This window comes from Amphiura filiformis, chromosome 17, assembly GCF_039555335.1.
Source record: "Amphiura filiformis chromosome 17, Afil_fr2py, whole genome shotgun sequence".
Taxonomy (NCBI): domain Eukaryota; kingdom Metazoa; phylum Echinodermata; class Ophiuroidea; order Amphilepidida; family Amphiuridae; genus Amphiura; species Amphiura filiformis.
Window position 1 is genome coordinate 42204167 of NC_092644.1, and position 13816 is coordinate 42217982.

General features: G+C 35.0%; 1 protein-coding gene across 1 annotated transcript in view; it reads left to right on the forward strand.

Annotated features, from left to right (window-relative positions):
- The window catches only part of LOC140137223 (uncharacterized), a 56285-nt gene that overhangs the window by 10567 nt on the left and 31902 nt on the right, over window positions 1–13816 (forward strand). The window contains exons 10-21 of the mRNA XM_072158874.1: window positions 1548–1742; window positions 2878–2997; window positions 3899–4116; window positions 4811–5075; window positions 5638–5754; window positions 5934–6191; window positions 7242–7391; window positions 8203–8387; window positions 8925–9105; window positions 11234–11380; window positions 11698–11829; window positions 12987–13109. Of these exons, the coding sequence (XP_072014975.1) occupies window positions 1548–1742; window positions 2878–2997; window positions 3899–4116; window positions 4811–5075; window positions 5638–5754; window positions 5934–6191; window positions 7242–7391; window positions 8203–8387; window positions 8925–9105; window positions 11234–11380; window positions 11698–11829; window positions 12987–13109 (2091 nt within the window). The remainder of the gene's footprint in view (window positions 1–1547; window positions 1743–2877; window positions 2998–3898; window positions 4117–4810; window positions 5076–5637; window positions 5755–5933; window positions 6192–7241; window positions 7392–8202; window positions 8388–8924; window positions 9106–11233; window positions 11381–11697; window positions 11830–12986; window positions 13110–13816) is intronic.

Genomic DNA, 13816 nt, shown 5'->3' on the forward strand with positions numbered 1-13816 from the left:
TTTGAGTCACCAAAAACGTCGTATTTTTATAATTAGTGAGAAAATAGGACAGAAAAAAAAAAAATGGCAGAATCGGGTTTGCAGTCTTGAGAGCATGTCAAAAACAGTGAGGGCGCTGTTCAAGCGGCCTCAGAAGGGAAAACGAGGTGGAAGGACAATAAGGACCCTATACATTGAAACATATGTTAAACTTTCATCGATTTACAATCGACTGGTCATCATAAACATTTTTTAAACGAGCCCAAAAGGCCTCAAAATGAGCAAAGAAAACCGGTGTTTTTACACGTATTTCAATGGGAAGATTATTTAGTGGTGTGCGCCCATAGCATTTTCTTTCAGTTCGTTATCAGCCATTTTGGAACTATCCAGGCGTATTTGACAATTGGGCAGGTTAAGGGATGGGGTATGAACGTTTGGACAGTAGGCCTATTTATTGTGGGATATTAGAGCACATCAGACATATGGAATTGCATTCTGAATACGAAGAATGTCCTTCTGATATCAAATAATTTTGATTTTTTGAAATTCGCAATGTAATACACATTTTATGGCAAATAATTAAAAATTGATATTTTTGATATTTAACAGTACTCAAATTAAACTTTATAAATCTGATGATTTATACTTACAGTGTATGTAGGTGGGATGAAAAGCCGACAACCAATTGACAATTTTGACCTTTCGTATTGAAGATATGGATTTTTTTCCCAAAACACCAAAAAAAAATAGGTCTTTTGGGAAAAAATCCATATCTTCAATATGAAAGGGTAAAATTTTCAATTGATCGTCGGCTTTTCCTCCCAGCTACATACACTTTAAGAAAATATCATTAGATTTATAATATTTACTTCGAGGACTGTTATATGTCAATATGTGAAAAATATCAAATTTTAATAATTTGTCATAAAATTTGTATTATATCGTGAATTTCAAAAAATGAACATTATTTGATATCAGAAAGACATTCTTCGTATTCATAATGTAATTCGATATGTCTGATGTGCTCATGTCCCACAAAAATACTGTCGAAACGCTCAAAACGCTCATTCCAGATCCCTTAATTTTCATTGGGGATTTTTGAAATCATCGTTCGTCGAACGATATTCAGGTGACCTCGAGCATTTCATATAAATCAATAGTATCTCGCTATCAGTTGCGCGATATTTAATCCGTTTGAACTCATATTTTATTCGTTGCCGTATATATTTTGACGTCACAAAAAGTATTCGAAGCCGAATATTCGACTTCGAATATTCACTATGAACCGACCCTGAGGGTAGGAAATACCTTGAAAAATGTCTCAAAAAATACAAGATGCCAGTTATATTCCAGGCTGAAACTATCAGACAATATTTTAAACATTAATAACATCATAAATTCGCAACAAACCCAAATTGTGAAAAAATCACCCGCGGGCAGATTTTTGGCTATTTCTCCATTTACGATCCTGCCCAAAAGTGTCTCCTTTTGACATGACACGTCACAAATGTGAACACTGTCTTAGTCAAATGCTGAACATTTCCATTATTTTTTTTCTCCATTCACAGGCACTTTTTGTCTCTACACATCCATGTCACCATCTGGGAACACAGCAGGCATGTATTGTTGTTATCGTAGCGACTTCTCTCTAATCGAAGGATATGGGGATAATGAGCTACAAAGCAGTTTTATGGAGAGATACCAGTATAAAGATGATCTAGCTGCTGAAAACTTGAACTCCACATTGGAAGCACTATACATGGGTAAGTGCATGTCGGGTCACAGCAGCTTATAGGTCTAATAGTCTGTATACCTTTCTCGAGTCGGTATTTTATTTTTTTATTTTTTTTATTGTATCTCTAAATTTAATGATAAGATATATATAAAAGTATACATTTTCTGAAAGGATTTGATGCAAGGAATCCAACTAGCATAACAAATTCCTGCAAAAATTAACAGTTTTTGAGACAATCTCAAAATTGTACTTAATTTGACTGACTCGAGGAAGGTATAAGGACTATATCCCATCATGCTTTGCAGTACCATAATAGAACTGAATGTGCCATAGAAAATGTACACAAAATCCCTCACTTCAACTTTCAATTACTCACTTAAATTAGGAGTGCTTAGACTTTTGTTTGAAAAAATATGACCACTAAGTTATTGTAATACTGTCCATATCTTTCAATATTTAAGCTGCTTCTATTTTTTGTATGTACTTCCTATGGAGCAAGCAGGTAGACTGCAATGCATGATGGGATACTCTCTTCAGCTGCTGTGGTCAGGTTAAATGATTAATGAAAAATAATGATGAGTTTTATGGTCGCTCAGCATCATTTTTGATAGTTATGTTCATTTCATAATCTGGAAATGTTGGATTTAAAGTGGCACTCATATTGTGTCTGTACCATTTTACCATGAGAGATATCAACATAAGATGGCAGTAATCCCAATTTTACTTCTGTGCATTTGCTAGTCTGTTTTTTTGGCCAATTTTCCAATTTTGCTGTCAGAATAGTATGCATTTTAAAATCAATAGACCTTTGTAACTACTTGTATGAAGACTATGAACCTACAGAAGTAATCTTTATCCCTGTCCACACGGGTGTTAACTGCAGACGTCAAATTCCAAATTTTCTTTTAAAATTAAAAATGTCAGAATATTACATTTTTATGACCATATATATTTGAAATTGGCATTATGCATTAAAATGAGTATTGGTTCAATGGATTCTTGGATTACCCAAAAGCTTATTTCATATTAGATTGTAAAAGTAATTTTATATTGACTGCCCTATTCATTTGTACAGAAATGATATTAACTTTGCATGAAGAATTTTCAAAGAAAATATATTTTATTGATTGTTGGTTATTTCTCACATTTGCAATGCATTACAGCGGAAGACCTGTTACCACGTAAATACTGTTGTGGCGATTCCAACGATGAAGCATTTTGTGGCTACTATGAGGAAAAGCGTCCAGCTGGAAGTTGTGATGGCTTCTTACCACCAAGGATAAGTAAGTAGGGAAAAGATTTCATTGTTGGGCAGGAAAAAAAATCCTATATACTTGTGACCCTTGAACATGTTTAAAACAAAACTGCGAAGAGGTTACATAGGAGGTTTAGTTTTGCTTTAAGCATAAGAGGTTTTTCCTGCCCAGCGACAAAAAAATCTTATAGTGTATTCTGATCATAGATTCAAGAGGTACAGATAGCTCACCAGCAGGCAAAGTCCCCATTCTTTGTATGCAATGAGAATTCTTGCATATTCATGAGGGCCAATTATTCTATCAACTATGTCCAACAAATCATGCACACATGCCATCACTTTTTAAAGCTATAGAGTGTGAGGTATGTGCGTACCAGTTTTGTATGTTAACACTTCATGGAATGATTGGCCCTCGCTAACAGATGATGCTGGACTTTGCTTTGGTGAATTGTCTGGGGTGATTATTAGTCTGTGCTGCTGATCATAGTGTTTTCTGTTATTGATCACAAAGGTATGAAGGAAATTGTAAATTCTAATTTTCCTTCAGTTTATTTCCCATGAATTATGTGTGAAATAAAGTTGAGATCCACAGTGTTGATAGAAACTTTTCAGGGTCTAGGTAAAGTCAAGATATGAAATAAACCATAATAATAATAACATTAAAGTGTACATTGTGCCAATATTAGTATGCTATTATACTGACAGTGTGATCCCTCTCTGTCTTATGGCACTCATAGGTGCTACTGTAGCCATCACAAGAGCTCACCATCCATCCCAATCTCCAACCATGTATGTGCAAGCTACCATACTTCCTCCTGTCCCTACCTTTATAATTTCCATCTGTCTATGCTCTTGTTGGATGCCCTCTAAACATATGTAACAATCAAGGTACACAAATAATGAGAATTACCATATTTGTTACACACTAGGTTGGATGCTTGGAGATCCACATTTCCAGACGTTGGACAATGTACGCTACACATTCAACGGTCTTGGTGAATACACACTGCTTAGTATCAATGATGCAGAAGGACAACTGTTCACCATACAAGGCCGCACTGAACGTATACTTGACACAGACACAGAAACACTTGGATTAGCCACCAAATTTGTAGCATTTGCTGCGGAGGTCAAAGACTCTTATATGGTAAGTTATTGTTCATTGATATTGATAAGCTCTAGATTTATCTTGGACCATGCTGCATGGGTGATAATGCAAAGGCTTACAAGTAAGTTAGCACAAACACCTGTCTAATCAATTCAAAATCACCCTACCACCCTATCAGAGGGGGAATGGGGGAAGGTAACTTTCAAGGGGGAAAATTTGATACCAATGGGCTTAAAAGTACAAAAGAGGCTGAAAAATCTTAAATATTAGGATGGTCAGCATGACATATTTTCAATTGAACACCATTCTCAACACACCTCCTGTTTAAACTTCTCTGGAGTATGTTTGAGGTCATCATCTCAAAGAAACTGTCTTTTGGGTTGAAGTTAGCTTTGGTGAAAGAAATTTCAATCTCAACTATCTTAGCTTATCCCTGATTATCTGGACCAAGTTCATGTTTTCCTAGATGATTTGAAAGCAAACAAGCCTTAACATTATTTTAAAGAAAACAATCTGTCATGTTGTTAACTTTTTCAGATGTATATACAAAAGGGATACTGGATAGAAAAGAGTGGGGGTAATTATATGCACTGCAAGTACAACAAAATGCAGTAAACATGACTTATAGGATTTTTTTTTTGCTGCCTTGATAAACAAAGAGCAAACATGAACTAAATTCATGATGTGATATCTCATATATCCCAACAGTTGATTTTATTGCTATTGTTTACAGGTTCAAATGAAATTAAATGCACCAGGTACAGACTTTGATGTGTATGTCAATGGTAAATACTTTGACAAGAGTATCCTAAGTGGAGGTACATACACTTACTCTGAGTTCCAGTTGCAACTAAGAACTGATGTGGAAGGAACAGAGAGAGTGGTAGCCTACTGGTTACCTGGTATAGCCATTGGGGTTATGAATGTAGAAGGGCTGCTGGATATTGTTGTTGAGTTAGCAGACAACTACAGAAATGGACAAACAGAGGGACTCTTAGGTAAGCTTCATATAATTATAACATTAATCATTAGAATCGTGTTCTCAGGTCATATTTTCAGTTGTCCAAAACATAAAAATACTTGACCTCTGGTCAATTTTTCCTTGTTAGATGAGAAGTTGATATTTGAGGATCAATTTGCTAAAACACCTTAAAATTCATCAAAATTCATGTGCTTCCAAAGAGAACAAAATGGCAAATGTGAAAGCAGTCTGACATCAAAATGGAATACAGAATAAAAATATGTCCTTAATTTTATTACTTATTTTCTCATCACACGACAAGGTTGCCAAATTTGGCATGGTACGTCACTAGCAGTAGACATCGAGAATAACAATACACACTTTAAGAGTGTGATATTTACATGCTTTATGCAATAGACATGATATACTATGATAAAATCAGCCTATATATTATTGTTGATTGTTTGGTGGTGCAGTTAGAGTTAGACAAAACATATTTTGTACAGAAAATCAGTGAATAGGGCTTTTTAAAAGTGGGGTAATTCATTACATGCATATCAATGGTTTAACAATGCATGTTGGATCTTTGGTATTTTCAGGTGTTTGGGATGACAATCCTGCAAATGACTTCAAGAAAGCAGATGGCTCCCAGCAGGTAGCAACTGGTCCTGGTGGAAACCTCACTGAGCAAGATTTCTTTGAGTTTGGTGAAACATGTAAGTTGTTGTATGAAAACAAAAGAGATTAGTTCATAATTGAGCAAGTAGTGCATAGTTTTCAATTCCATTGTCTTGCCACCAACATGAGTACTGTAGTTTAAAATGACAAGACTTGTGTAAAAAAACCCCAATTATATAAACTAATAATAATTTTGTGTTGATATTTTCTTTCACAGGGCGTGTTCCCCAGGAAAAATCTCTCTTCATCTATGAAGAAGGTGAATCTTGGCACACATTTAACGATCTTGAATTCCAACCAGTGTACCTGGCGGATCTTGAGAACAACGCTGATCCAGATTATTTGGCCGCTGCCAAGGACATGTGCGGTGATAACAAAGAATGTCTCTTTGATACCTTGGTAACCAAGAATGACAAGATTGGTAAAGCTACGCTGGATAAAGAGATTGTGCTGCAAGAAGAAAGTGATAATCTAGGTAGGATATATTGTGGGGTTAGTGTAAGGAGGCCTCATCTGTAATAGCTGCCTGTTGACTTATTCTTTAGATGTGTACAATATAGAATGCTTAAATTGTCAAATGTCTATAGGGCAGCTATTGCAGGTAGGACCTTATTGCACTTCATCTCCTCAATTCTCAGTCTTATGTGTTGTAGTGGACTCTTCACCATAAGTAGAGATTTTCACATAATATTTTGCATACACAGTCTCTCTGTCATAAGTGGATCTGATGTGGCTGGTCCAGAATATAATTTGGTTCATCTCAAGTTTGATAGTGCCGACAAACCACCCTTATACGTGTGTGTGTACATTGTGCAGGTTAAACTTTACGCAAGCGGTTCGATACTGCGTGGAGCGAAATACGCACTACCGAACTTGAGGTGAACCAAATTATACAGTGGTTAGCCTATGTAATGTGCCAGTACTATCTTATCACATAGGCCTAGATGGCTTGACTGGAATGTTTTGTAGATTGACAAGCATTATACCCATGTTGTGAAATTTAGGCCCACTCCCTGTCAAAAGTTAGTATAGTAAACATTTGGTTCAATATAAACATTTGCATAAGTTTATGCAACCAAAAAGATTAAAACTAATTTGGAACATAAATGTCTTGTTTTTGATTAAAGAATATACCGTAAAACCTCGTCTATAAGCATATAGAGTGCTTTTGATGAAAGCAAAATTAATCCAGATGCCATCAATTGACAAAATTGTGATATTGAGTTTGAGCAAATTAATTACAGATACAAGCATATACAAACAAGTACTATTGTAAGACCAATCTATTGTATTGGCATATTTACGGCTGTCTCGTTTTAATTTAGCTTTCATCAAAAACACATATGCTTGTAGACAAGGTTTTTACGGTATTGCATTTAGTAATCATGAAAGGTTTTTGTTGGTAAGTTTACCTTTTTTGATAATAAAAAGCAGTTAGTTCCTTTATCAGTAAATCATCCTGTGGTGTTTGTTCCTTCTGATCTATATACAATGTGTAATTGTATTTCCCACTTTATTTCTGCAGCCAATTTCCCTCCCAACATCACCGGTGTGAAATACATAGAAGCTGTTGTTGGTGAATCAGTTAACTTCCATGTGAATGCCATTGATCCCAATGGAGATGATATATCCTTGACATTATTTCACAATGTACCTGGTGCTTCATTGACTTCAGGTAAGGAATCAAGTCATAAATATTACATTAAGAAAGTAATTCTTTTGTCAAAAATGTAAAGATGATTCACCTCTCTTCCTTCCAATGAGTGCTTTGTGTGGTTTTATAATTATTTAACATTTGAATAATCTATTAGCCCCAAATGATATTTTCTATAAATTACCTTGTTTCCTTTTAATATAAGAGGATAAAGTTGTTTTTAAGAAGTAAAGAATACTTTTAAAGAACAGGACAACCAAATACAGGTTTTACTATAATGGTTTACCATAATTATTTACTACCCCTTTAAACGCATGTTTGTAAAACAATATAAACATGTTACAAATCAAACCAAAACTTTTTAATAACATTTAAATGTTAGGTTATTTAAAGGTCATTTTTAAAACTTTTTATATGAAAAAATGACAACATTTTTAAAATATTTTATTGAAAAATATATTTTGGCAAACACTTTTGGAAAATATTTTGTCAACATGTAATTTATGTTAGAATGTTTTGCATGAAGTTTTCAAAAATGTTTTCTGAATGTTATTAAAACATTTTATATCCTTTATATTACTCTAAAATATTTAGTGTTTGCAGGGTAGGTAGATACTGCTTCTTCACCAGTAAGTAAACCTGTGTTTTAGGTTAATCAGTTTTTACAGGTTAATTGATGCATACAATGGCTTTTAAAAGCAAAAATCATTAGCCATAGTAAGTTAGCACATTATAAACAAAAACAGAAATGTCCTTTATAAACCAAATCAAACCAAATCAAGCTTCGATATCATGATTTTATAGTTCTTCTTTTTCTTCCATTTCTTTGTAGATGGTATGTTTGCATGGACACCACTTGATATCAACCAAGTTTCTGTTGGTTTCAATGCCAGTGATATACATGGTGCTAGCTCTGTATTACAACCTGTTGTCAAACTGTGTGATTGCATGAATGGCGGTACATGTCTCTTTGATAAATACACAGAAGACTCGGATATTGTTACTAATAAATTTGCAGTAAGTAATCACTTCTGTTGTATGTGTGTAAAGTTGAAATAAATGGAAGAGTGATAGTAAGCTTGAGCCTGAGCTAACAATGTAGATATTGTTGTGCATGTTGAATCAGCTAAACACAATTTCTTACCTCGATATACCAGTGACTTAACAAAGTTTTGATTTGGTTACCATTTCAATAAGGTTGAGCCTGAGCTAAAAATGTACATACCGTAAACGTTCGCCTAATGGCACCATGGGCTCCCATGACATAACTGGAATTTTGGACCCAAACTAAAAGTGCCCTCCAATAAAAATCACACCAGCAAATAAGGGCATGTACCTGTAATTCTTGTTGGGATTTTTAGAGGAGGGAGCTCTCTATTTGTACATGAAATTTATCCCAAGGCAAAAAATGCCCAGGTTCGCCATTAGGTGAACGTTAACGGTTTGTTCTGTACATTGGATCAGCTATACACAATTTCTTACCTCATATACCCGTGTGAAATGTTACCTTTGTCAACATGACTTAACAAAGTTTGTAATTGCTTACCATTTCAGGTTGTGGTGTGTTCCTGTCCAGCAGGTTACTCTGGTGATTTCTGTGAGCAAGATACAGATTCTTGCTTTGATAACCCTTGTTTCCCTGGAGTCACCTGTCTGGATAATGTAGCTCCTCTTAGTGGATACACATGTGGTAGTTGCCCATTGGGTATGGCAGGAGATGGATTAAAATGCTATGGTGAGTGAATGTAGTTTGGCTATGCATTGTGGCTGTAAGGGGAAAGTTGTGTGTGACGTGTGTACAATTAATGATGATAATGTGATGAAGATGATGACAATGAGGTATGATATTGAGATGATGATGATGATGATGATGATGATGATGATGATGATGATGATGGTGATGGTGATGGTGATGGTGATGATGATGGTGATGATGATGATGATGATGATGATGGTGATGATGATGATGATGATGATGATGATGATGATGATGAGGATGAGGATGAGGATGAGGATGAGGATGAGGATGAGGATGAGGATGAGGATGAGGATGAGGGATGGTGATGGATGATGATGGTGATGATGATGATGATGGTGATGATGATGAGGATGATGATGAGGATGAGGATGAGGATGAGGATGAGGATGAGGATGAGGATGATGGATGGTGATGGATGATGATGGTGATGATGATGGTGATGGTGATGGTGATGATGATGATGATGATGATGATGATGAGGTATGATATTGAGATGATGATGATGATGATGATGATGATGGATGATATTGAGATGATGATGATGGTGATGGTGATGGTGATGATGGATGAGGATGAGGGTGAGGGTGATGATGATGATGATGATGATGGATGATGATGGTGATGGTGATGGTGACGATGACGACAATGACGATGCTGTGACTGACGATGAAGATGACAAAAATGTCATGGACAACAACAATGGCAATAGAAGTGCAGAAACAACCCATTAACCCAAGCATAACCCAAGCAGAAAGAAATTAATGGAGATTGGTATCAAAGATTTTCAGAGCATAACTGGTAAAATACCCATTACAAAAAAAAAAATGAATGAACTATAAAGTAGTAACCCCCAAAAAAAGACAGGTAACACATTCTACAAATACTATTGTCTGTCCAATTAACTTAGACACCCAGTTTTTGTTACTTATTTGAAAAAATATCCACTTTCAAAGAAAGTCATGAAAGAAAAGTGTTAACATTCGCTGAGACCTAACGGGATTTTTGTGTTTCCAAAGCATGGAGTGAGAGTTTACCAGAAATTCTATTGAAATTGGAAGGTTTTTCTCAACACTTTAAAAATTATCCGGTAGAAGTTGGGTACCACTATTTTGGAAGGTCTCATGATACAGATTTGTAGGTATTGTGATTTTGGATAGTGAATGGATGAATAGTAAACTAATTATACTCCTCACCAAAGACATTTTTATAAAAATGAAAAATATAATTCAGTTCATAAAATGCAGAGAGTGTTTCTAATTGGCATATTTATTCTTAGAGTATTAACTCAGTGATCCCAGCTGTCCCTCAACCAATTACAACAATTTGGCGCGGTATTTGAATCTTGTTATGTGCATGTTTTTGGGCTTGGCCCAATTCCAAGAAAATACAAATTGTATGCCCTATGAATGTTATGATGTTATTGGTGAGGAGTATAATTCACAATACACTCCAGACGCATAGTAACTTGCCCTATCATTTGTTATAATGCACCAACTGAAATTATTGATTGGCTCCAAACAAAGGATTTGAACCGGTGTCCTTCACCGAAATCATGGCACAGTGCAGTCCATTCAATCAAATATTTTCATCAACCTATTTGATCGTTGTGTATTTGTTATGCGTGTGAGACGACCTCTCATGGTAGATTGCAAACATGCTTTTGTTGAATGCATTTGAGTAGACCGCCATTATTGTGAATTAGTAAAAGGATCAAAGAAAAAAAGGGTTGCATCACTGATCAATATGCATGATTACAATGTTCAAACACCCCTTACTGTAAATAGATTATCCCATCAAAAGTTTCAAGTCATTAGGAATATTCGGCTGGACCCAGATATCTTGCTGTAAATCGGTCAAAATTGAATAAAAGTAGACAAGGAAGAATATTTTTTCATCGCTTTACTAATAATTTCTGTTAGGTCTGACCGTGTTTAGCAACTTTTCTTTTATGAATTTTTGCCAAAGTAAAAACTTTTCGAAATATATCCTAAAAACCGGGTTTCTAAGTTATTTGGACAGACAATAATATACAACTTAAACACATACCAGTTTGTCTCTGTATTATCTTACACTCATTTATTCTATCCTTGCATTTACTTTTCAGATATTGATGAGTGCGCCCTATATAAGAACCGTCGTGATGCTGAGGGAGGCCCAATATGTGACCAACACTGTCATAACACTCTAGGCAGTTATACATGCTATTGTGATCCTGGCTATGGCTTGCATCCAAATGGACGCCAATGTGTAGGTTAGTATCAGGTTGCATAATTTGTAAGGAGTTTTTTTCATCAGGTGCATTGTGTAAGGAGTGTTTATTTTACTATAAAGGGACATTCCGAGATCTGTCAAGGACAAAAAAAATTGTTATTTTCTTTGAAGTGGTTGGTGGATCAAGAGAATGCCCTTGCACCATTTTCTTTCAGAAATATTGTTAAAATATGAAAAAAAACCTGAAAGGTTATGTCCGTCTTTTCAGATCGGAGTCCGTCTTTGGTGGTGATGATGATTATGATAACAATGATGATGTCAACAATGGCAAGTGATATTTCTTTTTGTTACCATCAGATATTGATGAATGTGAGCTTCAGTCTGACACCTGTAGTAACAATGCCATCTGCACCAACATCCCTGGATCATATGAGTGTACATGTAAACCTGGATTCCAAGATCTCAGTAATAATGGCAGAATATGTCAAGGTGAGGCATAGTAGTGATGACACAAGTGTCCCTCTCAGAGTTAAATATAATTATGAAGTCTGAAGTTACAGAGGCTCAGAGCAAATACAGTATGATTTATACACAGACCAGCATCTAGTAACTCAAATGAAGACACCACAATGGAATATGTAAATTCCAGATAAAGTTAGTTTTGTTAAAATTCTAGCAGGTCAAATGCCATCAATTCCAAAATCTTCCAATTCTTGCTAGATACCTGAATGTTATTTGTGATTGTTGGTTTATCTCAGAAGTTTGGGACTAGAATATCAAAATTGCCTGAAAAGTATTAATTTTCTGATTTTGATAAATTTAAATTCCAGTTTTCAGTCACTCTAAATTTTAACTGTGCCTTCCAATTGGACAGGGGTGGTGTTTATCTGTAATAAACCAATTATTTGTGACATCACCTGATCTACTCAGGTGAAAGTACTATTACTAACTTGCTCAGTACCTACACTTACAGGGTGATTTAAAATGAACTGTACCCAAATTCAACAATTAAAATAAAATGCTTACCGAAATTTAAATAATTTGTGTTTGTAAGCTGTAACAGGATAGTATGTTTCCTATTATTGGTGAAAAAATCATGTCTTTACCTCAAATGGTTTTGAAGAAAAGTACATTTTTATAAAACACACCAATTTTGTTACTGCGGTAGAGAACACGGATAAACTAAGTTCCATGTGTTGGTCTAAAAATGCGATGATCAATTGAAAATGCGATATCTTCTGACTAAAACCACTTATTATCAAAATTCAAAATTTCTACTACAGAACACTTATCACTGCTTTCAATGATAGTTTTTTAATATGTACAATCTCTGCAAAAATATATAAAAAATTGGTTAAGTTGGGTACAGTTCATTTTAAATCACCCTGTACTGGTACGTGTTGAATCCCTAGGTTTCTTGAATACTTGGTTGCAAAGTTATGAGCCTTTATAACAATTTTCTTATCTTTTTTTATTGTTTTTCTCCTCACTTTTTGCCTGTATCTCAGTTTCATTATTGCTGACTTTAGCCTGATTGGATCAGATCTGGTCATATTTGGTCTTTTTAGCTTTGTGGAAATATAGGTATATCTAATATCCTGAATGATGTCAACCTGGACTCACACTGTCATTGTTGTTCATTTCAGATATCAATGAATGTCTTCTAGAAACACCTCCATGTGATATCAATGCTCATTGTATTAATATCATTGGTTCTGTCATCTGTACATGTGCACCAGGCTATGAGGGCAATGGCTTATATTGTAATGGTAAATACTGCAGATATTTATCGTTTTGTTTCTTACATGTTTTTCAGTTAAAAATTGCTGAATATAATAATGGGATGAAAAAAATCCTCCCTGTTCTACGGGCGGTCAAACCTATCAAGTAGGGTCGGTCAGTCTGGTGGTTTTTGTTTTCTCTGGAGGATGCTAAAATTACCAAAATTTCACCAAAATTTGAAAAATAGAACTATTTTTTTGCAAACATATTTTCTAAAAATGTTCTGACAAAATTAAAAAATGTTGGCCCCAAAACGGCTACTTTTACATGATTTAAGCAAAATTAAAAAAAAAATGTGGGTTTAAAAAGACAAAATAACCAACATTTCTTGTGTAAAATGAATGACATTTGGAGTCAGTAAATAGTCTGACCAGGCTGGTGTATGTTAAATACATCCTACATTTGTCATTCTACAAAGAATATAGGATTCATTTTACATTCACTGGTGCAAAAATACATGCAAGATGTGTAACTATGTACTGGCCTTAACAATAGGTGCCGGCATGCAACCAAAGACAGGAAACATACCTATGCTTGAAATTATTATGTTGCAGGAAAAGGAGGTACCTGTTCCTATAGCTTTTGCTCAATATATATACTGACAAACAGGCTGAAAAGTTTTAAAGCAAATTCTGAAGTGTTTCTGACTCCCAAGATTAGTTTTGGTCAAAAAGAAAGAAAGTAATAAAACAAA